Source organism: Mesitornis unicolor, unplaced genomic scaffold (genome assembly GCF_000695765.1).
Source record: "Mesitornis unicolor isolate BGI_N332 unplaced genomic scaffold, ASM69576v1 scaffold35260, whole genome shotgun sequence".
Classification (NCBI taxonomy): Eukaryota; Metazoa; Chordata; class Aves; order Mesitornithiformes; family Mesitornithidae; genus Mesitornis; species Mesitornis unicolor.
The window spans coordinates 5,258-27,593 of NW_010158201.1; the positions used below are offsets into that span (position 1 = coordinate 5,258).

A 22,336-nucleotide genomic window follows, 5' to 3' on the forward strand; every position below is an offset into this window, starting at 1 on the left:
AGTATTTTTTTTTAAACTTTATATTCCAAATGGAAAAATGGTGCAATACTCCGGTAATAATTTTCTTGCATTAGTCCACAATAAAAAGCCGCTAAAGGTAGATATACATATTATTCTCCAGAGATACACACTGTAATTTTTAAAATGCGATAAGAGTCCTTGAGTAAACATTTACACGTGAATTGTCGCCAGCCCCTTCTATCAGTTTGTTTGTTTTTTTTTACTTTTTTTTTTTACTTTTTATCATTATAGGATTAGCTACAAGAAGGGCTGCGGACACTCAGTGCAAAGTTAGAAGCTAATAACAATTAAACATTTGACCAATGAGCAAATAAAAAGCATATACTGAATAAAAGGAAAAAACTCACACTTTTAGGTAAACCACACGTGGGCACACACACACACACGAGCACGCTCACATACATACACCTGTTCCAACAAAAACATGTAGTCTGAACTTTAAAAAAAATGCTTAGAGCCTGTTTTTTGTGTACTGATGCCGACCTGGAAGTGTAATAATTAGACTTAGAAAGTGTTCACATTTTGTTATTGGCCTGCTGGATTCAAGTATTTGCATGTTGATATGTGGGTTTTTTTGTTGGGTTTTTTGTGTCTTTTTTATTTTTTTTTAATTTTTTTTTTACTTTTTATATTTTTGGGATTAAAAAAATGACATGAAAAAGTAATGAAACAAGGGTAATGTGCATAGGCAGATCCATGGGAGTAGTGGACACAGAGATACCCCAGCCCTTCCCTCCCTCCCCCCCACTCAACCTGTACAGTCAGGAGTTACCATTCAGATTCGTGACTTTTCTGTACCAATAGTAAATATCACACTTCACCCTTTCTGATTATTGGCTCCGCCTCTGGTAATGTGCATAATAGTCACAGGCTCATTTTAAATAGGCTTTCATTTCCCCCTTCCCCTCCCACCCCAACCCCAGTTGATAAAATAACCCTTTCCAGCCCAAATTCTGAAAAGTGCCCTTCATGATAGACCTATTCTAAGCAGCTTTTATACTTTGTTTTGAAAATCACCATACAAACATAAAAAGACAACATAAAACAAAAAGCCATGAAAAAAATAAAACCTGTCATTAGCACGTGACACTGACCAAAAGTAGCCCATACTGTTTCATGAACAGTTCACAAGGACTTCTGCAGTTTCATATTCGATATTGGACAGAGGTACTAAAAAAGGGCTGCCAGTCTGATCTGTTAAAGCTGGATTCTTCATCAAGCCCGGGACTGGAAAGGGTTACAATTTTTTTTTATTTTTTTCCTTTAGTGCTGATGATTGTTATTTCCATTTTGTTTCTCTTGTCTCCTAGATGGACTCCCCGCTGAGAAGATCACCTGGAAGAAGAGTATTCAAAGGTGTCGGGCTTCCAATGACTCTGCCGTCGTCGGCGCTCGGGGGTCCCCAAAGGCTGCTGGAGTACTGAGGCACCCCACCCCACAGCAGGTCGCTGCTCCCCTTGCCCCCCAGGCAGGGAGCGTTCCAGTGGCCGGCGTCGTTGCGCACCAAGGCGTGGGAGCCGCTGGAGGAGCCCAGGCGGCTCTGGTTGGTTCCAGTGTTGGACTGCCAGCTGGAGGTGGGCGGCAGGGGCTGGCCTTGTGCTAAGAAGCGGTTGACTTCTTCTTCGCCAGCAAACTCGGCCAGGATGGTAGTGTTTCCCAGGACACACCTGAGGGTGGAAAGAAAAGGTGTAGCGATGTGAAACAAGGGGTGCAAAGGGTGCTTTCAGAAATACCTAAGATAGATAGAAATCTGTTTTCCCCCAGGTGAATTTGAGATGAAGATTCATGCCGCATCTGCACACTTTTAGCAAGCCCACTCTCTTGAACAAAGACATCTCTGTCCCATTTTCTATTTACCTTTCTACATCCACATGCAAACAAAACACCAAGTTGTATGTATGGAGACCACCTCATTTAACTAATGTGCATCATGGGAAGCTGGACTCCATTTAGGCATAAAGATACAAGCATACCAGAATTATCAGTAACAAATGACACCAATAACGATGCATTTATAATACATGTTCGAAAACTATTCACTTCCATTTGTCATCAAATAATATATTGTAGAACGTAAATTCTACAACAGATTAAATAACTTATTGTGCATTTTAAAATCAACTAACTAGGAAAAGAAGTGTATTTCTCTTTAATTCAGACACCTTGCACTTCAGGAGGTCTAAAGCCATCACACTCAGTGATACATTTTCAGTTACCGCAAAGGCTGAAATGCTAAGTCTGTTCTGAAGCATCTGATAACACTGCCTCCTTTCCTCATTTTTACTTTTACATAAATGTTGTAAGTTCTGTAATTTCTGAGCACTAGGACCTGTACAGCTCTTTGCTTTACTAAAAGGCAGGATACAAAATCTAGATCATCTAATGTAGCAAAGCAGCTCCAGACCATGAGGTGTGTAATTCCTTCTCCTTTTTAAAATATTCTCAGAAGATTTAAAGACTCAGAAAGCTGAGAGATTAATCCCTTTTTTTGACACGTAACAAACAAGTACACTGTCATGTGTTCAAGGGCCTTATCCCATCACAATGTTTAACTCTTCAACATGCAGTTCAAATCTATGTCTAATGCTTATTCCTGTTTTTATTTAAAGATATTCCTGAAAGCCACTGGCTGTTTTGGAAACACATTCCTAACACCTGCATTCTGAAAACTGATTTGTACTTCAATGCAACTGACCAATGTTCTACAAAACTGAAGGTTTTTTCTTCTCCCCACCTTATTTGTTGAAACCTCACTTTTCTTTAATAGCACATTTAAAATTAATTTCCTTTGGATACATGTGACAAGAATAAATGCATGCCTAATGCAATGGATGCAGAACACTTCCAAGAACCAAGCTTTTATTTTATATTAGAACTTCTTTCACAACCTGACATCCTTTAAAGAAAAATGGAAGATAAACCTACCTGCCTAAACCTCCAGGTTCTCTGTATTAGCTCAGTCTCACCACTGTATGGCAATGGCAACTTCAAACATACACATTAAAAACTATGCTTTTGTTGGAATGCAACCGTGTTTACAACTGTTTTTTTGAGAGTCACCTAAACCACAGGCTGGGTTTGTGCAAATGCCCCTTGCTGAAAATCACATATTAAAATTTTATACCTTTCCTAAATACGTAAGTGTAGAGATGCAAACACTTTGAAAACTACACATTCTTGATAAAATCTTAAATTAATTTTCAAAAAGTATTAATCACTGCTGCTCCTAATTTATATAGCCAAAAAGCCCGAGACACACACCCAGAGATGGAGAGTGAGCAAGCTATTCTCATATCAAATCCGATGGGTTCTGACACTGTTGGCTCTGTGGTGTATTTCCCAGTGATCACCTCCATGTAAGCACTTCTCTGTGGAACAGAGTGTGCCTGATATCTCTTGGAACTGTAACGCTGTCCCGCTGGCTGCCACAAATCCCATTGTCTCTCGCCGCTGTCACCGTGCCAGCAAACCAACCGCAGCTATAGCTCAGCCCATCTCATTCAGAAAGGTCTGGCCTGTCTCTGCCAGCAGCATAGCCACAGTTACGCCAGCAACCTATTTAATAAAGTAATTTAAACTGAGACCTTCCAGATTACTGCTAATTTAAGGACGCTGTCATGTATATATTTAAAATAAGCACTTATCTTTAAACCAGCATATTAATTTCGCCTTTGGCATTATTTCTTTTACCTAATGCCCAAATCTGAAGTGGTGCAATTAAGATGCATCCATTTTTCATCTCCAATTGTTCTGAATGCTGCTTCATAATAGTTAATTAAGGAATGGTCAACAGTTAAAAATGCAACATGGTCATTAATAGAATTATTACTACTACAATTTCAGTTAGTCTGTAGGTTCATTATGGAAAAGTAGTTGCAAATTTACATATGGAGTAATCATTACTCCTAAATCTCCAAGTACAGGGAAGGTAATCAGGCCAGTGGCACAGCTCGTTCCAGAAGGTGGTTCTGCTGTGTTCAGTATTTTTCATTATACTCATGCTGTAACCTGAAAATAAAATTGCTTTCCAACTCTAAGCACCTAAGTACTCTTTTGAAACATCGGTGTCTATATTCTTAATCCTCCCTAATGTCACTGATTTTATCACTCAAATTCTCTAGCTCTTGCGTAGCGTGCCAGTTATGATTTTAAAACACCTAAAAAGAACATTTTGTTGTCATACATTTCTTTCAATTTCTTTCATAACTCCTTCAAAAAAGGTGACCACCATGAACACATTCTTTATTTATCATTGTTCTGTACTTTCTGTTGCTCCCTAAAGCTAAAACCTTGTCTCATGCTTCTTCTGGAATTCTTATTGTATCTTCCAAATTCTTTGCAGCCTTATGGGTGACAGATCCTTAGTGAGCACATTATTGATGGTGAACGTCATATTCTCAAGTTTTGTAATGACCTCTTATTCAGTAGTACATGAGTATCTAGTCCCCAATTACTTCTTCTCTCTTTAGGTAATTTTCAAAATGAGGTTAAACTAACTAGTGATCACTTCCAAGTCCTAGCAAATAAATGCCTAAGAAAATAGTTTCTGAGATAAAACTGGAAAGGAAAGAGAGCAGAAACGTACATATGCAGAGACTTTTGGGCCTTGGCTGCTTCTTCCTTGGAACTGTATCGGACCACAGCATTCCCTTGTGTCAGGTTCAAGTGGAATGTTATTAGAGGGCCATGTTGCAAACACAGTGTCCGCAGTGTGGAACCATCAATCTGGTAGGAGGCAAGGGGGAAAGGTTATCCGTATGGTTTTGATTTTACTTTAAATGCTTATCAACTAAAGAAGTTTTAAGAACTAAAGAGTATGTATAAATGAAAGAAAGAAAAAAGTTTTTTCTTACATAAGAAAAATTTATTATGGACTTAAGACTGTCTTTATTGAGCCATACATCCTGTCTTTTTAAGGCTTTCCTACAGTCCAGTGCACAAAATTTCCAAATTTAGGTAATACAAATTGTACTTATCATTAGAAGTCCACAGAAATCCAGAAATAAGTCAAAGGAAAAAAGCATTGTTCAAAAATATATCTAAGTTTTCCCCAAGATTAATTTGGATGTCTACATTCAAGGCTTTGTGGCTTATGTTCTTCCTTGTAAATGCCACTATGTGGAGGATGAGAAGACCTAACAGACTCAGGAGAAGAAAACCCCATAGGGGAAAAAAACCCAACATATTTCACATCTGAATCTGCTTTAAATCATCATTCATCCCTAAACTTACACATACACAATGTGCATAATGAATGACTAATTACAGTCTTAAAAGTTCATACTTGATTTGACAGCACTTTGAAAACTTAAGATTCCCTGTAGAAGACAGACACTTGTAATAAATGCAGAATAATTATTTTCCCTTCAAATGACCCAAATGACCAAGGTTGATAAATGTTGTTCTTATCATCTCTTAAATGTGGTACATCTCATTTCGTAACTAGCGATGCACAATTCTGTTTACCTGGGGTGTGAGGTTTCGAAGAACCAGCCAGCTGCTTGTTCTCCCTGAGCTGTCAGTACTCCATGCAGAACCTACAATACAAATCCCACAACAAAACCTTTTATCATGATGCGGAGAGCATATTACATAAAGAAAACTTATCTGGAATCACAGCACACCAGCGAGCATTATTGCTACTGAAAACAAATCCTACAGCAGTTTCCTCACATCTTGATTTATTGTTGTCTTTGCAATGAAAGGTTGCTGAATAAAAACCTGCTTTTGTTCCATTTAAAAGGTCTGTGGCATTTTTCACATTCCCACAATAACTAGTAGAAAACTAGTGGATGCAGGTATGACACAGCAACAAACTATCTTCAGGCTACATTAGAATTAATCTGAAAGAGCCATTTTAAAAGCAATTCAAATGTCCAAGCTCAGATTGCTGCTTGCTATTAAAGATTTTTATAGCACTGCAGCATTCTGCTATCTTGCCAATGATTGAATAATGTATGTGACTTACTCAAAACAGATATTTCTGCACTGACAGTGTTCCGATTAAAGATACAAGGACATAACCAACAAAACCTGCTTTTCCAACTTCAGCCTGGTGCTTTACAATGAGAAACTGTACAAGCATGGTATTTATGAGTAGCATTTGAGAAACGGCAGTACTTCTGTAGTCACATGCGTGACCACACTCAGGCTCCAGAGAATCCTGGCACCAACAATATCTGCCCACCAGGTGGGGTTTTGGTGAAGAAAACAGATACAAAATAAAGGCAAGAAGAGGGAAGAATATTTAATTCCCAATTTATTGAAAGCAGATTAGTAAAACTGTCAGCTTTATAAAATAGGTATAATATGTTGAAGCTGACAACACTTCACAAACATCATAAATAAATATATATTTATGTAGCCATTTCTATGCTTTCTCATATTTGTATTTAAGCTAAAAAATGACCAAAAAAGTCTGCATGAAAAAATTAAGACATTCCCTGAGGGCCCTGCAATGCCATCAGGTCCTAAATGCTTCACATCTATGTGCCAAAAATGTGTTTCACATTAAATTCACGGTCTGATTCACTCCTCTTGAAGCCTCATAGGCAGTCATAGATCATACCACAAAACAAAAAACATGTTTCAAAGACATTTTTAGAAATTCAGGAAATGGAAAAAAATCCTAGTTGGAGTTAAAGAATTTGGCAATTCCTACATAAAATTACTAACATGAACACCTGAAAGACGACAGCTTCATTTTTACAACTTTTCCTAATTAAACTAAACAGACATGAGCTTCATCCTCATCTTCCTTGTATTAAACCTCAAGTTTCTGCAGCCTGACACACAGCTGTGGGGTGCCCCACTATTGTAACACAAAATAAAAACAATGAACTACGAAAAGAAGGTGCTGTGGTACCAGAGGAGTAAGAGCTGGTCCAACCCAGGGGACTAGCACCCCACGTAGATGATGGCTTGGTGTTTGTTAAGCCTGGAGGTGGTCTCGTAGGAGCAGTAGTGTTTCTGGGTACCTTCCAGAGTTCATGGGATAGAGAGGCTTGGGTGTGAGAGATTGGGCCAGAGGACCACGTAGACTTGATGTCTGACAATTTACCTGCAATAGGAGAAAACACATTTGTGTATTTTTAGTCAGTAACAACTGTTAAACCAAGTAGAATGGGTAATCCTCAAGCTTCTGCATTGACTATTTTCTTCCAGCTTTTCAGGAGAGAAAAGAATAGCATTCTGCACCATCCAGACATCAATTCTATATCCTTCATACCTACTTACACTAGAATTTACATTTTACAAGAATTTTATATCTAATGAAATCTCATGACACCTGCTACATATACAGTTCCCTTTCTAAAATCTCCTATTTCACTTTCTTCTAAAAGACAATACATGAAAAAAGACCAGAAAATGGGCTTACGTATTTGAAATCTAATTTCATCAGTATTAAAATGAAACACTTCAAGATTGTTTCCCTGAAAGTTTAATAGAACTTAACCACTTTATCTTACACAGTTCATTCTACCTAATATAAAGTAACAAGAATACCCATATGTTCTTCTGATGTATTGTTAAAATTCCAAAGATCAAAGACCAACAAAAACTTTATTTTTGAATAGTCAAAGTAAAAGATACTTTTTTTTTTCCCCAGGTGTCTTTGAGAAAAGCAGTCTTTGGAAGATGAGAACAGATCACAACCTGTCCCTCTGTGTAACTTCTTACTGTTCAGTTTGTTACTTCCCTAATCGGTTTTGAACTATCTCACTACTGTTCCTGCCAAAACAGTTTTATAAAATAATACAAAAATCAAGAAAAACAAATACAGTTTAGCATTCAGAGTGACAGATAAAACTGATTCAAATTATAGATACCAAAACCAAACCGTTTGGTCACCTTCTGCCTTTCTTCCTTCTACCAACACATTCATTGTGAAATTAAAAGTCCAATTTCCCTGTCACTGCACAGTCCCACTGCTTCTAACAGCAACAAGTGTTTGACTGGAATAGACTGAAATGGTCACATCACTGCCAGAGCAAATGGCATCGTGATAATGCTGCACTAATGCTTTCATGCTGGCTGCACAAAGTAAAACACCATTTAGTCTGACAAAGTCTGAGATGCAAAAATCTTGACTTTTAAAATAAAAACCAAAACAGACGTGAACTGGTAAATTAAAGTTACAGTGAATCAGTGCTTTGCATCAGTTTAAACTTTGAGTTTATTTTTATTAGTCCTAAAGCCAAATTTACCGGTCACCAAATCACAGCCTCAGTTATACACAATCCCCAAACTGCTTCTATTTATTGCTATAATTTAACTCAATGATCTGATACTGAACCATAATAATTTAAATGAAAGGACAACAACTCTCCCATCTTCTTGCAAACCATAGCAACAACAAAAAAAATTGACAATGATGAGGAAGACATTAACAGGGTAAAACGGTGGGGAAAAAGGGAGAAGTCTGAATTTTAGAACTCAGAGCAGCTCAGCCTGCAGTAGCACATGATACGCGCACGTTACCGCAGATTACATGTTGCTATGTCACTACTTCTCATGGGGTTAACACAAAGATTAGATGACACTGCAAAAAAATAAAAAGCAAATAAAAGCAGAAATGCATGGCAGATAAAAGAAAAGCAAGCCATTCGTCCCTTTTCCTTCCACTGGCATAAAACATTTCAAACAAACCCCTTTCTGTTTTGCATTCTGCAGCATGACCTGGAGGTTGCACCTCCCTTTATTCTAAGTGGAGGATTTTCATTGATTAGATATGAAAACGCTGACGCAATCCACACAACAGCCCCAACACATTTTTATAATGGGACAAACTGGATATTTAGGTAGCCAGTTTGCAAGCAAAGTATCCCTGATTTGCAGAGAGGTGATCCAGAATTTATAGCTCATTTAAACAGTGGGATAATTACTCAGATCATCTGCAAGTTCAGTCATATAGAGGAACATCAGGCTTTGGATTGACTATGAGAAGATATTTAAGAGCCCCAAACCCAACCCCCCTCCAGAGTCGTGCAGAGTATGTCCATGAGGTACTACTAAACTTTTTCCTGAGTTGAAGGTGGTTCACTTTTAACAGTGAGTTTATTAACAAAAATTTTGTATCAGCTCTTACTGTAGGGGTGTTTCTACTGAGGTCCTAGACAATATTCCTCCTCAAAGCTGCAATAGAAATAGTCATGAAGAGACCTCAATGCCAATACAGAGTGACAGCACATGGCATCAAGTGAAATAAATACATTTTTCCTTAGCACAATTCCAGGTGTACCATCCAATGCTCACCACTGCAGAGCTGCCTAATTAGCACAGTACTAAAAAATATATATTTCTGTCTAAAGTAGCACTATCGTAATAACCGGAAAGCATTTTCTAGGGCCTTTTCTTGGAATGCAGAAGGATGCGAAAATAGAAAGGCCATTTTTCGTACCTGCAATGCTAGGTGCGGATGCAATGCTGCTGAAAGAGCTACTGTAGCCGGAGGCACTAAGCGGCCAGGCACTCGATGAAGGCAGCGTGGCATTCTGAGATGATGTTGGGGATGACCCTGCAGAACCAGCAGAGAAGCAACTAAGAAAGATGGGCATAATGATATCTGGTGTGACACAAGCCAATCTATTATGTGCAAATACAAACCATGCAAGGCATTTTCCTTAATCAGCCTTGTCTCTGAAATCTAGGAATGAAATGTTATAGAAAGCATGACAAAGTGAAGCAGAAGTCTTTAGTAGAAAAGAAAAAGCTGGCACAGTAGTAAATGCACTAGCACCTGTGCAGAAGATGAATTCTGCATTTCCTTTAAGATAGGTGACTCTCTCAAAAAATCAGCGATATACTCTTTAGTCTCAAGGAACAGGCTTCAGTTATAAAGGCGCTCTGTCGGCTGACTTAGGCAATGGCCACTCTAGATGAGCAGAGATGTGTATGATAAACTAACCTCCTACCATGGGTGATTTGTCCTAGATTACTCAAGGTAAGCACTTCTCCTACATCCTAATACCCACAAACACCTTTAGTTTTTTGCAGACTTTCAGTAAACCAAGGATAAATTTTAGCAATCTCCCCTCAAACTGATAACATTAAATGAAATAGCCTGAAACCATCTTGGTAAATCATTTACAATCTGAGAAGCCATCTAGGCATACATACAATTTCCTTACTGGCAGCAAATGAAAGAAACTGAACATAAAATAAAATATCTTCATTATAAAGGCCAGAAGAGCTGGAAATATTCTCTCTAGCCACCCAACAAATTTAAGTGTGTATCCTAGGTGAGTTATCATTCCTGACATGCATAGATGGACTGTGATACTGAAACATCTTTAACTGACTAATAAAAATAGGCGAGTTCTTTGGAAAAGAGTGCTGTACTGAGGTAGAAGGGAGGAAGTAAAAGAACAATCTCGTTCATCCCAGCTCAGTAACAAACACAGGCTGTATTTTCAACTGGAACAGCAACCAACCGAACTTTACCTTATCCAGACTCACTGTACTCCATAGGACACCAATACAGATACCAGTCTCGAGTAAAATAACTCTGTATCTAAACCTTCTCTGGAAAAATCAATTCCCCAGGCAGCAGTTAGGGAATTCTATCAGATGGAAAAGGCCCACAGAGCTGAAACTGTTCCTGATTCCACATGGCTAAGACTTAGCTCATACTAGCCAACCTTGCAAAGCTTCATCAGCAAACAGAGTAAAACAAAAATCAACCCGAAAGACAAAACCTAAGCTTTTGATCTAAGTGCACAGTGCAAGTGCAGACAGTTTACACCAGCCCTTTAAATGGAGTGACTACATTTTTAGTAAAGGTGTATTATTAACAAGCTACAAAGCTAAGGAGTAAAGGAAGCATACATGGACCTCAACAGTCACTGCTTTTCAAAATACTGTGGTTTGAGGGCCTGTTGACATCCACAAAGATCATCTATACTGACCATCTCTAAGTAGCGTAATTGTTTCTTCATTCCACAGACATATTATATACATCAAAAAAAACCTAATTTATACTTTCCTTCTATAACAAAGGAAGACACGTAGTAGTTATCATCTAACCTACATGTACAGCTCTGTAGGGCTAGACTTTTGGTCTAAAGGGAGTGTTCTGTGTGTGCACCACATCTGAACTGTGACTAAATTATGTCTTTATAGTCCCATGGTTGGACTAGGTGATCTTAAAGGTTTTTTCAACCATAACAACTCTATTATATTCTGATTCTATGATTCTACTTTTCTTTCTATAACTTCAAACCATCGAGGTTGCCTGTTCTTTGAAGTACATTTGGGTCATTAAAACTTAATTCAACATTACTCATGCACAAGAATACTTCATGTTTCAGTTTAAATACAGATTGCTTCCTGGTACGAGACAACTAAACTCATTCAAGGCAATGAACACGCCTGCCTCCTCTCCCTTGTGTTTCACATCCCTTCACCTGAGTTAACAAGTCCAGAGCTGGAAACAAGTTTTAAGGTCAGTTCTGATTTACAATCTATGTAAGTATCACAGATGTGACTATTAGAACAAAATCCACAATTTTAATCCTGACAGGTCCTTCTTGACAACCTGATAATGCTATTCCTGTGCACGGCAGAGCACTCTATTAGAGTGCAGATAACTCGCCTATTTCAGCACGCTGATCACGACTAGATCAAGCCACCTTTCCACCAGTCCACTTTCAATACACCCAGTTAGCAAGTAGCACAGTCCAAATGGTTTATTTTTTTAGAGAACACCCTTTTAATTCTGAAGTAAGCACTGCCAAGACAAAAGGAATGCAAATGGCACTGGGAAATACTAGTTTACTAGTCAATTCCCTATTTTTTCTTTTCTTTGATGGTTTTGGGGATAAAACAGCTCTGATTTATTTTGCTGACTGATCTTCTAACACAGCAACAATTAATTAGCGTGACAGAAGCCTGCTGCCCCAGCAACAACCGTGGAACTTCTGTATTGTGTCTTCTGAGTATTTCATAAGGTGCATGTAGGAGGCTGGTCAGTACAGAAAGCAAAATCTTGTTCAAAACGAAGTGTGACAAGGTTATAAAGATTTCCAGTGACCACAGAAGTTGGTATTGCATTTCACAGCCTTCTCCAATATAAAAATATTTACATTCCCATGGAAAACCAGAAACTTCTTAGTTCTATATTTAAATCAAGTATTTCTGGGTTTTCAGTGAAAGTTCAGTGCAGAAGCATTATTAGATTGGGAATACATGCAAAAATATACTAAATCCATAATATGAGAAGTCAACTTTTTTAGAAAGAAAAAAGAAAGTATACATAGATGTCAAAGTGATTAGTGTGTTTACCTCCACTCTTGAGAAGATAGCGATTAACATCCTGTATCGTGGTGTTGATGGTAGGCCCAGTTGGAACACTTCCAGGAGTAACATCAGGGTCATTTTCAGGATCAATATTCTGCAGTCCTTTCCATGGCACTCCTGGATGAAACTCTGTTTCAAACATAACAACAACAAGAGTATATGAAGTCACAATTTTCCAAAGTTTCTGTGTATCAGAAGGCATGAGGATACAACCAGTAAAACCAACACTACGTTTTACAGACATCAGTTTAACACAAAGGCTTTGCATTTTGTTACCTGGTGGCCAGTTTATGCTGGAGCCATTGGAAATTTTATCACTATCGGTTTTGGCACGTGACCAGCTGTGAGGAACAGCTACGGGCGGACTGGCGGGCGATTCACTGTTCTGAATCAGATCATACCGGCCATAAGAGTCATCAATGGAGGACTTTCCCGGAGGACCAATACTTAAACCTCCAGGTATAGCACCTGTAAATAATGAAATGGAAAGGCTTGGTTTAGAAGTGGGACTAATTTTGGGTGTGGAATTTCCTCAGTCCCTAGAATTTGTTATTTTCTTTTTTTTCTTTCTGTATTACAAAGATAAAAAAAGAGAACTAAAATATAAACACAGTAAGCAAAGCTCAACAGCCTCTGAAGCCTTGCTAGGATTTACAGCAGTGAGATTCACCACTGGTACAATCTAGACACTTGAGTTAAAGAAATTCACATTACATTACTGCCAAAAAGAGAGTAAGCAATTCAAATAACTACACTGATGGTAAGCAAGAATGTGCTGAGACAGCACACTAAGGAGTATCACTGTAGGCAAGCCCTCTTCTCTTTCTTCTCTTGCTCTTCATTGCTGACGGGATGGATGATTTGAAATGGTCGTTCTCATGTTCCTACAAACTATCACACCACAATCTGGCATAAGCAGTACAACTATTTGCAGAATAAAAAACTATTGTGAAAGTAGTAATTCATGCTGCTCATATTAAAATCCAGGATACAATAAAGTTAACACAGCACCATGTTCTAACAGAATAAACTTGGTACAGGAAATAAAAGGAATAAACGACTCCGGATACTGGAGGCGTTAGGGATAAAGGTGTTCAAACAGATTAGCAATCACCTCTGGAAAAATATGAAGTTCGTGCTCCTAACTCCCAGGGTGAGTAATTACGTAACCCACCATGCCTTTGTACAGGACTGGCCATGAAAGGTTGATGATATTGGAAAAATTGTGGGAGAAAGCCAATGTAAAGTTTGTTGGGATTGAAGGTATGCAGATGTGGAGTAAAGGGACGCTTGTGGGGCTTGTTTTGGCAACACTAACTAGCTTGTTTTACTTGGAACTCCACATTCCAAACAAAATTCAGCAAATGAAAAAAGACATTCCTACATTTCATGTAAGAAGTGATAGCTGCAAGCACTTCAATGCATTGCTAAATGCAACTGCAGAAGTCATCTCAAAAATACCACAGTCTCAAAGGGCACTCTGTACCAACCATTTATAAGCACTTACTGAAAATAGTGACATGAGAAAAACATTAAAATTGCAATATGACTCAAGTCTCAAGAAGCCAGACTGACGCAGAGATTAAACGCGACATACCGTGCTTGCTGGAGTTCTGGTCAAGCGAAGAAGCAGCACTAGACAGATTATCCATTGAGTTGGGGTGTGTCCACTGAGGAAGGCGAGACTGGGACTGAGAAGTGTCCTTCACTGACAAACCACCAGTAATGTCCATGTTATTTACATTCATGTTCGGGTTCAGTCCAGCTAAGGGGAAACAGATCATCAGACAGCCATCATATACTGGTGAATTAAAAGATGTGTTTAAAAATCCAGCTAAAGGAAATACTAAATATTGACTTTCGGACATCTGTACATATGTGCAGTAATTTACAATGCACATTTTCAACCTGCTGTCAAGAACTTTTGTTTTTATAGAAACACCAGTATAACCCCCAGGAATTCAGAAAACAAAACTTTGCTAAGAAGTAAAAAGAAAAGATGATGTAGGGATAACATTTCAAAGCTGTCAGTATTTCTACTGGCAGTCTTTTCACTTGTCCAGAAAAGGCATCCTGGAAGGCTACATTTAAACCAGAGAAGAATTTGCAGAATTCCACGGCTAACCCAAAATACTCCCTAAAGGCTCACCAGCACACCCCTGTGATGTCTGCCATTTCATTTTGCTAACACCATTTAAAAAATCCTAAACAAAGCAACTAAAAGGTCATACGGACAGCTGCTATTCATCAGAGCAGGTATTATACTATTTGGGCATATATTTTGTACACACAGAATGAAATCACTCGGACTACATTTAAGGAATAATTTTGAAATGCTTCTGTGAAAGAAATCTGGGTCCTTTCTGATATATAATCCTGAATGCCAGCAGATCACAGGAAGCTGAAATATGGTAAGAGTCTCTAGACTTAGGCCTTTAATTCATAAATTCTTTGGCTTTCTGATGCTCTCTGCTGTAACAGTCAGAATTACCTTCTTAAATGCTGCATAAGGCTTGGCAATTTGATTGCACACAGCACACAGAGAGTCACAAAGAGATTAATTCAGTTCTTCTATGTCATAAATGATGTGTGTAGCACACATCAAACAATTGCAGAAAACAGGTCTGAAAGGTTGTTCTGTTCACCTTGTCTCAGGGTCAAATTGATTATTTTGGCATCAATCATATTTGACAGATCTATGTCTAACCTACCACAAAATGACCACTGAAGGAGGTTTCAGAAACTTCTTAGGTAATTTATCCCAGTACTCTACTCTGATTAAAGCAACTAAGCGATCCTTAGTGTTTAACTAAATCTCCTTTTATGCAAGTGTATTACCTCCTGCATTAGCCACATGCAAGAAAACTTCTTAGAAGCTATCTTTTACATTCTGAAGACTCCTGCATGTCTCTTAAGTCTTCTCTTCAGACTACAGTGAGCAGAGGATTTAATTTTTATCTTAGCAGTCACGTTTTTGAAACATCTAATCATCTGCACAACATTCTTTCTGCGTTCCTTCGAACTGATCTGTATCTTGAAATACACTGACCAAAACTGATGCCTTACCAGAGCTGATTAGAGTGGAAAGATGACTTTACATGACTTCCAGATGATATTCCTGTTTATCAATATGACATCTGTGCACTTTACAACATGATGCTTTTAATACTTATTTAGTTTATAAATAGCAAAATACATAAATAATTAATTAAGCAAATCTTCTGTTCTGATATTTGTAGGCAGAGCAAAGGTGAGCATATACAGCCCATCCAAACAGCTACCAGATAGGCAGGTAGTACCATGACTTTGTTTTGGCATTTCAACATTATTAAATAAACATCTCTTTTTCTGTATTTATTACATCGCAGAGCAAAATATTTAGATGCTGAAATAATGAAATATACTCCCTCTGGCTTTTCCATACGGAACTGCTGTAGGGAAGGCCACTCACCAAGAGGGTAAGGAGCAAAGGTGTTCGGTGAAGACTGTTGCTCTTTGGTCTGCAGGTCAGGAAGGCCGGGAGCCTGGGGATGGGGTGAAAAGCTATCCATGGCTGATTTGCCTGCAGAGGGGTGCAAAGATAGATGTGGAGGGGGAGGCTGCTGCTTCATAAGCAGGGCCTGGGCCAGCTGGCGCTGGTGCTGCTGGATCTGCTGCTGCATGTTATTGATTGTACGTGCAACCTGGCAAGAAAAAGAATCAATAAATGCTCAATTGAACAAAAAGACACTCAATTTCTTCTGCATTTCTCTACAGTGAAATAACACAACAGTTGTCTTTACAAATAAAAATTGATTGTATTAAGGGTTGAAGAGCTTTCCTCCAGTAACTGAATGCTGTGAAATAGCTTTATTGCTCTAGCACTGTTTCCTTTTCAATACTCGAGCCATGCACTATATTACAGTTTCTAAGGATGCTTTAGCTGCTTTGGTATAATGTAGTACAATCGCTTTAAGCTACTGGAACCAAGCTCTAATTGAACTGGCAGGCAAACCTACTTGCTGCTCCTGTTGTCTCATGGGTCCGGAAACATTACGCTGAGCCTGTAACATCTGCTGCTGGATTTGTAAACGTTGGTACGCCTGCAAGACAGAAGTGAGACGTCAGAGATCCTAACATATACAATAGGCTGAACAAGCTTGCTATAAAACACTATAAAACAGAAACAACAGAAACACTGGAGTTTTTTTGAAAACAGTCAATGAAGCAAAAAGTAACAGTCGTGTTACAAATGTATTCTGTAATACATTTGTTTAAGTCCAGAGTTCATTGGTTTTCAGGCTGCCTTTTTTTTTTTTAAACCAAATATATCAATTAAAATAAACCTTGATGATTAAATTTGGGAGTAGTAAGTGGCCATCAAAGATCGAAAACTTTTTTTTTTCCCCTGAAAAAACTGAAACACAGAGGAAAGATTAAAATAAAAGTTTATAATATTATACAAATAGGATAAATACCAATAGTTATTTTTGTTTTGGCCATTTTGAGTTCTGACAACTCTTTGTCTTTTACCAGTTGTGCTGGTTTATCCCAGAAAAATTCCACAATTTTGATGTGGTTTACTAGGCAGTATTATTTTTTTTCCAAGGTGCTTCTCTGAAACAAGTAAATTTAAACTCCAAAGGAGTTCTGTACAGGTATTTTTCAAGTAGCTGGGTACTGTTCAAGTATCACCACAGCATTAAATCAATGCCGTGCTCCTCAAAACTAGGAAACATAACCAGAAATTAAAAATAGTATTGTTACTAATACAAGACTTTGACTAGCACATTGAGATCAGAGACTAAGCTAGTTTGTCATCTCCAATTTTATGTTTAACCCTAGCAAATATTGACTTACTGTTAGCAATATCTCTTTAAAAAATATTTTTTAAATCCCATTAAATATTTTTATACACACACACAAATACATGTAAAACTTGCAAATACAGCAACTTCTCAAAAACAAGGAGCTCAATAAACATTCCATTAATTACATGAAATTTACCCTACACTTCATTATTCAGTGAGGCAACTGAAGGAAGTTCTCCAGGTACTGGAGACCAGCACTGCCGAGATTTCTCCCTTGTTATGCTGTGACACAAATCTCCCAGTTGGTCAACCAGTTGCATATATTTGTATGTAATACACAGATTAGCACTGCTTGGGAATATACTACGTTAATCATACCAGTATGAAGACAACTTACTTTTTAGTTCCGCTGATCAGGTGTAAAGGATAACTATTCCACAAATGACTATTTAGAAAGCCTGAGGCAAATCCCATGATTTTGCTTCTTTAAAAAGAAACTCTACCAAAAAAATCAGCATCTGTTTTTCTTAAAAATGTGCCATGTCCATTTAAAAACTTAGTTAGTCATTCTCTTATTTTATCTTTATGTCTTCAATTCTGGTTTAGAGCTCATTTGCCATGTCTTTTGACTTACCAGCTGCAGCTGATAGAGCTGGTTCAACATCGTCATATGCTGAGGATTATTAATTGGCGAGGTTAACTGTGCAGGGCTGAGACCAATGTTTTTTGCTGCAAACTGCAAAAGCTGTGCTTGAACCTAAAAAAGAGCAGTGTATTAAATATTGTACACTTACTTTTAGCACTGGCAACTGTGTAAGCCATTAATAAGAGTCACAAGAAATCCGCTGGAAAATAATACTATTACCAGAAGTAGTATCATGAACTACCAAAAAAATTAACAAGTTCTAGTACAAATCTTAATAAACATACTCTAACATCCATTTTTAGAAAAAAAGTTGAGAACAAACTCTAGAAACACTAGTTTTTGCAAAAAGGGATACAAGATTGTGCTCACCCAATGATGTAAAGAATATACACAGAGAATATGCACAGAGACCGGCTACCCACATAACATGTTTACTGGCTAGTCAATAAATCAGCAGACACAGCCAAGCAACGGTGCTGCAAAGCCTCAGGAGCAAGACAGAACATTGCATAGGAGAGGAGAGTCTATATGGGAGAGTTCCAGGGAAAGGGAAAACTCAAGAGTGGAAGCGTCGTCTAACCTGAGGGGATAGAAACTGAGGCACTTGAGCACGAAGACTAGGCTGGGATGAATTAAGAGGTTGCACTGGCGGTTGCTGCGGCTGTTGCATGGTCCTGGCTTGTGCTGCTCCGCTATTGCCAAACATACCCAGATTGCCACTCGGTATCTAGAGCAGGACAAGAAAGACACCAGCATTTAAAGACATCACTCAATGTAGGACCTGAAAGCTACTTATCTGTGCAGTCTTTATCCTCAGTAATTATGACAGGCAGGGATAAAGAAACCAGTACACACAGACTGGACTGACAATCAGGCTTAGAATCAAGCACGGCAAAGATCAGCACGTACCCAACATCCCATACCTCCTAAACTTTGTACGGATGCCTGAACAAAGGGTAGCTCAAGTTGAAGATCACTTTTATAAGGATGCATAACTCTAGAGGGTCACAAGATGAACAACGAAAAGTACTTGTCAAATATGTTTGTAATTGTGTAGAGCAAGGGACAGGAGAATGGAGTCATTAAACTCTCAGCATTCCCATGTTAAATTAGCTAGGCAGTTTTTATACTTAGTCATGTTACAATGCAACTGATAATGGACATGCTATTAATGCAGTCTCCGCTTCTGAAAGATATGCTTAATTGGCTGTAAGTGCTGGACAAGTACTGCCTTTAGAAAACTAACTTTAAAAGAATACACATAATAAAAGCTACCACAGAATTATAAATATATATATAGTTTTTCTGTGTTGTTATTTCTTTGCTGGAGCTTCAATTTATATGGCAAAAATAACCTTTCCATAACCAACAGTAGCTATGGCCCCTGAGTCTCATGGTGTTTATCAATCTTCCCCTCCATCTACTTTCTTTTTCTTTCCTTTTCTTTCCCTTTCTGCACGTTCTACCCAGGGGCCAAAACATCCCTCTTGCCGCAATGCTCTGTTTGACCAGAGGTGCTAGAAGCACGGCTCCTTTCTTACCACCTGTCAAAGCTATGAGCTGCCTTGACACTTACAGCAGGAGTAAAAAAGCCCCCATCACTTCTCACCCATCTCATCACTGAATAATTATGCCAGCCAGAAGACGAATTAGAGCAATGCCTCTGCCTCAGAGTCTGTGACAATTAGAAACGCCTCAAAAAAAAGAAGCCTCACATCAATCAAGGCAGAGCTATACCAGGGTTCAGTGGTATAAATCAGTCTCTTCTCAATGGATGCATGTAATTAGCAGACTAATTACAACAACGCAGTTGTTTTATGTCCTATAACGTGAAACGCTTACACAGCAGGTAGTTTCTCCACTGAACAAAGATGTTCACGTGAACAAAGATGTTGCACGCCCATCCAGTTTAAAGCACCATTTCCCCCAGGCACTTGCTGGGCATCACTTGATGGGCACTAGCAGCAAGTCCAAGAGAGCTGAAATTCAACCTGGGATCTCCCCCAACAGCCTTACCTGTCTAGAAGAATTCAAGTTTTGCATGCCCAGCCCTGAGGCAATCCCGCCCAGGGTCTGATTAGGGAGTGCACTGTTTGAAAGGGGGAGCTTCAGGCTTGGTGAAGGCAAAAATGGTGAAGTAGTGGGCTCTTCCACTAGGCCGCCATCCTGATTGGAGAAAGAAAGGGTGAGCTGTGTGCGGTGCCCAGGAGCAGACAGAGCACAAAACAGTGTCCCATGGAAATATAAAAGGGCATGGATGAATAAAAATATTTGGGGGGAAAAAAAAAAGGTATGAATAACAGGGAATGAAAAGTATGGAGTGAAGGGAGAAGAAAGAGAGAGACAGGATTAAGGAACTGTTTGTCTTTGTTGCACTTAATCCCCAAATGCCCCATCACCCTCGCCCACCTCTCCAGAAGGAAAGGAGGGAACCTATTCACTGACTGCAGAGCTATCATGCGCCCATCTCCTCCTCCCCCTTAGATTTTCTCCTATTTTCTCCACCAGACTGAAAGGTGGAAAGGGAAGAGACTCAGCACAAATCAGGGAAGCCTTCTGCTCATTTGCTAAACTCTCAGCAGCAGAACACTGACATATGCCACATCACTTTTGTAACCCAGAACTTGGGAAAGGCCAGATCAGCTTATTTGACACCCATCTGTATTTGGTTCCACATCATAGCTCTGCTCTTAATAATTAAGTATTTTTGCATTAATCCCCTTTCCTAACTGAGACACACGAGCCTCTTTTAATGTTCACATAGCACTGAGTTATTATTATCCACTCTGAAACACTACACTCTTAACACACCCAACGATCACAAAAATACTTAAAACCAATAATGATAACGTTGTTTGCACAGCCTTCCTAGGAAAGTGATTAAGACTGTGCCTGAACATCCCCCAGGAGGGGGCAGATTTTAGCAAGGTCCTCTTCTGATAACTGGGCTGTAAGGAACCCCAGCTGAACACGGATACAATGCACACAAGGCACCCCCCACGGGGAGCAAACAGCAAGTCATAAAATAAAATAAATCATATAATTCCAATCAAACAGGTAGCTATCTAGCTAGTATTACAGTGGGGTACTGAGCTCTGTCTCCAACTGTGCTTTGATGTCTGGAAAGCCTGCAGCAAGCATGATCAAATAACACTGTGTACGAAGTAGAGCTCCAAAAACAGGCAGAGGGGAAAATCTTCAATTTGCAATGCACTGGACTGGTGTTTTTCAGGCAGAAAGAAATTCATTGCAGAGAAAGGCTTTTAAATAGGAGAGGAGCTAGGTTACTTCGACCAATAAATGCAATGCCCCAGAAGATTGTGAGATACTGATAAACTTCCTTTGTTAGAAAAGCAGCCCAGTCTGCTAACCAGGTACCCAAACAAATGGCCTAATGCAGCAAGCACACTCTGTAAATTTTATGTTCTAAGTTAATCCTGAAAAATGCATTTTCAACAGCTCTCCTTTGATGCAAAGAAAAAGTTTCTTTACCATCAGGCAAAGTGACACTTGACATGCTATCTGACTATCTTGAGGGGGACACTGACATTTTCTAATGATATCCCCAAGGCCTTTCAGCTCCAGATATTTTACATTCTACTGGACATCAGTCACACTCCACAAACAACTGCAGCTTGCATGACAGTAACAGGTTCAAGGATTTCTCCTTAGATCACAGACATATGTTTACAATTCTACCCTTCCCCCTTTAAAGTGAAAAATAATTTTAAGCTTCATGCGTGCTCTCTCCTTCAGATGCCATTGTTCCCTATGCGAACAGAGCTATTGACCATGAAAGACCAACACAATCTCTCTCTGCCCCAAAAATTTATTCAAGTCTTGTCTCATTGACATTATTTTTTTCCTCATTTTGGAAACAGGCAGTGCCAGGGATGGTGGAGGACAGCCCACACTGGAGACACAGACATCTAATTTCCAGAACAGGCAGGCTCTTGCTGCAAGGCCACCTTCACAAGTGTGTTTCTTGGCTGAACTGCAACAAATTACTTTGGTTGCAAATTTACAACACATTGTCCACATTCACTTTGTTCCGGTTGGATTTTTTTGAGGTTTTTTTTTTTTGTTTGTGGGTATTTTCTGTTTGTTTTTGGTGTGCTGTGTTTTTTTTGAATTTGCACTTTTAGGTGCCAACTGTGCTGCACAAATGTGTGCTCTCTAAGTGGAGCTGAAATCACCTCATTTCACATAAAGCACTTAGTCAGTCAACATAGCACTTCCCAAATTAGACTAGGTGATACCTTTACTGCTGACAATAGTCTATGATCCATTGGTTTTCAGGCTCTTTATATAATAATTGTTTCCCTAACAATAAGATTTTCTACCTAAATTTCCTCTTCAGTAATTTTCTTGGAAATTTGCATTACATTTCTCCCTCAGGCTAATGAGTTAAACAAATCCCCTACATCTGAATCATCAAAATCATGCTCAATCCAGCACTGCTTTTAGCTTTTTGGAAGGGATCTGACCCAACTCTAGAATCCTACCTGTAGTAGTATTTCCTTCTACACCAAGCATCACACTGGTGCTGAACAATACTGTCCTGGTTTGAGCTAAATAGAAC

At 38.8% G+C, this 22,336-nt stretch overlaps 1 protein-coding gene across 1 annotated transcript; it reads right to left on the bottom strand.

Annotated features, from left to right (window-relative positions):
* Positions 1-923: 923 nt before the first annotated feature.
* On the bottom strand, positions 924-19,944 carry LOC104535616 (trinucleotide repeat-containing gene 6C protein-like; the record flags this gene model as incomplete). The annotated part of the gene is made up of 13 exons (XM_010182842.1): positions 924-1,688; positions 4,607-4,746; positions 5,488-5,558; positions 6,887-7,081; positions 9,422-9,538; positions 12,304-12,447; positions 12,595-12,786; positions 13,916-14,083; positions 15,770-16,001; positions 16,317-16,400; positions 17,743-17,865; positions 18,335-18,481; positions 19,771-19,944. Coding segments are annotated over 13 exons (2,148 nt in total), but the record flags the coding sequence as incomplete, so codon positions are not given.
* Between the last annotated feature and the right edge of the window lie 2,392 nt (positions 19,945-22,336).